The following is a 4,776-nucleotide window of genomic DNA, read 5'->3' as shown; positions in this document are numbered from 1 at the left end:
GAATAGCAAGTTGTGTTTCTTTTTCAATTTTTTTTCTTCTTTTGCAAGCACCTCTTGTTTCTCCCAAAGTTTTAGTGCCTTAAGCTCTTAAGCAAGATGAGAAAAACTTTTTGGAGAGCTTGAGTCATTGCCACTTTGAGAATGTTTACTCATGGTTAAGTTCTAAGAAGTTTTACAATGCAATGCAAAAAGAAATTATGTTTTTGTTTTCAAGGAACAAAACTAAACACTTGGAGGTCTAAGTATACAAATTGCACTATCAAGGGAGGTGAGCTAATAAGAGCCAATTAATAACCAAGCTTTTTTAAGTGGAAATTACAAAATCCCTTTATGCTAGCCCCTTTCTTAAAACCTTAATTCCTCTCCTACCAAACCGTTAAAACATTTTAATCTTAGTTACAAAACACTTCCATCACTTAATAAAATAAAATAAATTATTTAATTATAAAATATCCATATAAACATATAAAATAATTAAAACAACTATTAAAACTATACCAAATAATTATACAATAATAGTAATTAACAATATATATATATATATAAATATCATATAACACATATTTCTCCAATAAATATTATACAAAATTATTTTTTCAAATATTTTTATTTAACTAAAATATTCATAATTATTAAAAATTTCTAAAATATTTTATAAAAACTCTTTTTATTAATCAAAATATTTTTTTTAATAATTTTAGAAAATTTGCGATATTTTAATTAGTATAGTTAAAAATTCTTTTTTGTGAGATCAACATCGTAATAGTACTATGTACATCAAGATATTATAAAATCTCTCTCTTTTTTTTTTTTTTTCATATATATGCCGAAAATTGTATAAACAATACTATTTTGTAAAATTTAATTGTTAAATCCAGATGACTTATTTATCTAGAATAACAAATTGGGGATTATAATGCCATAACTTCTGTTTATCCTTTTTCGATTGCAAAAAAAGTTTGAACAACTAATCGATTAATTCATTAATTTAAAGTAAAATTTACTGTCTAAAAACTAAGGTGGACTAGAATGCTTATGATTTCTAGCTCATTTTGATGACTTTAAATATTTTCTAATAATTATATTATTGATTATAAGATACTTGAAAAACATTTACACACACTACAAAAAAATGTGTGATTTGTGGCGGTTAATTTAGTTGTTTCTAGCGGTTAAAAACCGCCACAAATTGCATTACCGGCGTCAATAATAACCGCCGGATCTACGGTCGCTAAAAACCGTTTCCGGCAGAAGAAAATTCAATCTCTTTGTGGAGGTTTCAAACCGCCATAAAATGCATTTTGGTTTGACTTGTTTGTCATTTTCTGGCGGTTTATAACTGCCACAAAATTTATCTAAATTTTTCTTGATTCAACATATCTGGCAGTTTTAAACCGCCACAAAATTGAATTTTTCTTTTCTTGAGAACATAATAAAGTTCAACAAAAGGAAAATTTCCTGAGGAATGATGTCTTGGTTTACAGGGAGGAAAAGTATAACTCTTACCTGATTTAAACAAATTTTAACTAAATCAATTGGGTTATAAAGAATTTTGCCAATAAACAAATAGTGCAGGCAATTATACATGCGGCAAACTTGAAATCTCTATTTAGCACTTGATAGCATAGGATAAACATTTCTTCTAAAATATGAGACACGTAAACCATAAAATCCAATAAAAAAAATCCGAGAAATGGATGCAAGGTATCAGTAAAACAATATTTAAATGACTCAAAGAAATTGGAAAACAATAGTGCTTTTGAAATTAATTGATAAAGAATGAAGAATGATCAGTGAAAAAGATTATTTTCAGAGATCCAGTTAAAACACTTAGTGGTAAACAATACCTGCATAGAAGCTGGCTTGAGTTGAGCTTTCAGGTCTAGTACTGCATACTGGAAATATTTAGAAAATCACATAAAAAAGATAAATTAAAACTAAAAATAATACTAAATCATTTTAAACTATAATTATATAAAGTATTAAAACTTGTTAAATGCAAGTGGCTATGAATCTTCTGATCAAGATAAGACTCATAATCATTATGGCAAGGTTAAAATGGTCCAAACAGAATGGATCAACCCATGTTGTTCTTTGACTCAACCCCTGTAGGAAGGATTTTAACCCGAGTAAATTTCAATCCCAATGGGAAAAAAATTAAAGAGTTTCCTTTTGTTTGTTCCATAATACTTTAATCATGTTTAAAATTTTGATCAATTTTTTCTATCTTGCAGGCTTCATCAAATTTAAGTATTTTGGACTTTGATATACCTTTTTCCATCACTTCAAAATTTGACAGTCATCACTGCAATTTTTTTTGCTTATTCTAGCTCCTCAGGGATATGTATCTCCAGGTATAATTATATGAAATGTTAATTACCTCAGTAAGGTTTTGTGCATGCTATTAACAAGATAATATTTGATTAGCTACTCTTAATCAAATTCCATCTCAATAAATGCAAAATTCAGCCTCTAAACCACCAAAACAAAAAGAGGAAGCCACAGTATCATAAAGGTTTTAGTAAATTAAGATATTCATTAGAGAAATCAGAGGCTGTCAAACATTATAAGAGTACACTACACTATGTTGCCAAAAAAAATACAATGGTACAAAAAATCAGTGGAAGGACCAATGGATTAAAGTATAAGTAAATGGAATCTAAATCCCTATATACCTCCATTTGAACACGCATAGTTTCCAACAAGCCAACTAATCCAGGAGCATTTTGAGACTGGGATACAATACTTCCACTTTTACTACGCCCAAGCTTCCTAATCAAGCTGGATTTTTTTTCTTTCTTTTTTTCTTTTGATGGGACAATCAGACCCCTGATAAACAAGAAACAGATCAAAGTTTTAACATAAAGAACAGAATACGCATAAACAAGGAAAAGACATCCCCTAAAGCAAACATATATTGACAGCATACCATGTGGCTCCGACACAAGCCAAGAGGATCTCATATGCAGTTTCACGAAGATCATCATCTGAGATGCCTGGAAAAGATGTTTGAAATGCACAATCATGTTTGTTAGATTCAACCCGAACTCCTCTGCTTACAGTAGAACTATGAAATATTCCAGCAAAATCATTAGTTGCTTGATCTGATAGACCAAATATCATTTCATTTAGCATGCACGCAGCTGTGCTAGCTTGCCGCAATAACTGTCCAGAACCATTCCTGTCATACCAAGACTGCCAGCTTTTTTTATTGTACAGGTGACTAGGCCTACTTCCTAAGTAAGTGCTCTTACTCATCACACTTTCTAGATAATCATCCTTTTATTTGTTTAGTTAAAAAGCTGATTTTGATCTGCTAAGGATGAAACTCTATGAATATAGTACATTACTATTCTTTTTATTACATCATAAATTACAATTTAAATTCACAACTGCACTTTGTGCGGTATCTATTAAAACTAGACAATTTTAGTCCGGTTAGAAACATAACTCATCATCAACAATATGAAAAAGTTTAGAAAGTGGCAGCTAGTAGTTGGTATAGAATCAACTATTAGGGTCAAAAATGAAAATAATAACAATTCAATAGAAAAGTCAATAAAATAGGAAAAAGTGTAAATGCAGAATTAATAAAATATTTAATTCAAGTAGGGTGATGATAATAATAGCGCATATCCAAAGGACTTGATCGGAAAAACAAAAAATCACAGCCATATTATTATTACACTCTAGAAAGACAATAATAGCGCATATCCGAAACTCGAATTAAAAATAAAATAATTAAAAAACAAGTCTGACCTAGAAAACCCACGAAATACGAGGCGAACGATCTTTCAAGTTTCAACTAAACACAACTACCTAACTTAACAGATCTAATTAACGAAGACGCGAGAATCATGACCTAACATCGGAATATAAATCAATCAAAGGAAATCGCAGATCTAAACCATAACAAAGCGAAATGCTAACAAACAAAGAACAATGGAGCGAAAATAGCGTTAAATCTAAGCACAGCAAGCCAGATCGATAAATAAATATATATATATATATATATATAGAGAGAGAGAGAGAGAGAGACCTGCATATTACACTTGACAAGGTCAAGAGGAGTGTCAACCATGTGAGTGAGGCCACAACTAAGGATTCCACCAGCGGTACAGGCAGCGTAGAAAGCCGGGGAGTAGAGCTCGATCTTGCGAGACTTGCTGGGAAAGGGAATGATGAGGCCGCGAGATCTGGCATCGAGGGCGGACGGCGACGCGAGGGAAGAGGAGGAGGCGGCGGCGGCGGAGTTGAGCATTTGGTGGAGAGGTAGGGTTTTGGAGGAAGAGGAGTACACAAAATATTAAAAATAGGAAATGGGAAATGCTCAGATTAAATTATCCAAGGATTTTTTTATTTTTATTCTTTTAAAAATAATATAAAAAGTTAGTTGCCACGTGTGACATGAAAAGTGGAACCAGTATTTAAATATTGTGGCGGTTTCAAAACCGCTGAAAATATCATTCTTTTGTGGCGGTTGGAATAACCGCCAGAAATATAATATTTTGTGGCGGTTTTCTGAAACTGCCAGAAAAAAAACCCTACTAATTACATTATTTTTTGTAGTAACAGATAGATAAGAAAAATAAAATAAAGATACAGCGTTTTTTTTAGCAATTAAAAATTGAAGATAAAAGAAAAAGATAATAATAGAGATAAGTTAGTTTCTATTACTAACATGATAAAATAAAATAATTAATTAATATAATAACATCAACATGTACATACACATATATGTATTAGAAAAATATTAAATATAACTACATTTTTCAA

General features: G+C 30.7%; 1 protein-coding gene across 2 annotated transcripts; it reads right to left on the bottom strand.

The window, feature by feature from the left end:
* Positions 1-1,476: 1,476 nt before the first annotated feature.
* LOC145955269 (uncharacterized) lies at positions 1,477-4,361 on the bottom strand. 2 transcript variants are annotated; one of them, XM_083069958.1, is made up of 4 exons: positions 4,040-4,361; positions 2,930-3,067; positions 2,676-2,829; positions 1,477-1,895 (listed from the first exon to the last, which is right to left on the bottom strand). In XM_083069958.1, exons 1-4 carry the CDS (start codon positions 4,201-4,203, stop codon positions 1,791-1,793), a joined length of 561 nt encoding a protein of 186 aa, XP_082926084.1. In that variant the 5' UTR covers positions 4,204-4,361; the 3' UTR covers positions 1,477-1,790. The 2 variants fall into 2 exon arrangements, with proteins under 2 accessions (XP_082926084.1, XP_082926083.1); XM_083069957.1 differs by lacking the exon at positions 4,040-4,361 and having other exon boundaries at positions 2,930-4,018.
* Positions 4,362-4,776: the final 415 nt, after the last annotated feature.

The sequence above is a fragment of the Cajanus cajan genome, chromosome 2, assembly GCF_000230855.2.
Source record: "Cajanus cajan strain Asha chromosome 2, NIPB_CcT2T_4, whole genome shotgun sequence".
Lineage (NCBI taxonomy): Eukaryota > Viridiplantae > Streptophyta > Magnoliopsida > Fabales > Fabaceae > Cajanus > Cajanus cajan.
Note: the sequence above shows the minus strand (reverse complement) of the source record. Positions and strands in the feature narration are given on the sequence as shown.

What these genes read in the sequence shown, in the direction of transcription:
- LOC145955269 (XM_083069957.1), bottom strand. Translation starts at nt 3,258, where the DNA reads ATGAGTAAGAGCACTTACTTAGGAAGTAGGCCTAGTCACCTGTACAAT. An exon ending in GCTTGTGTCGGAGCCACATG is followed by an intron (nt 2,830 to 2,929) that starts GTATGCTGTCAA and finishes CTTGTTTATCAG; the next exon opens with GGGTCTGATTGTCCCATCAA. An exon ending in CTATGCGTGTTCAAATGGAG is followed by an intron (nt 1,896 to 2,675) that starts GTATATAGGGAT and finishes AAATATTTCCAG; the next exon opens with TATGCAGTACTAGACCTGAA.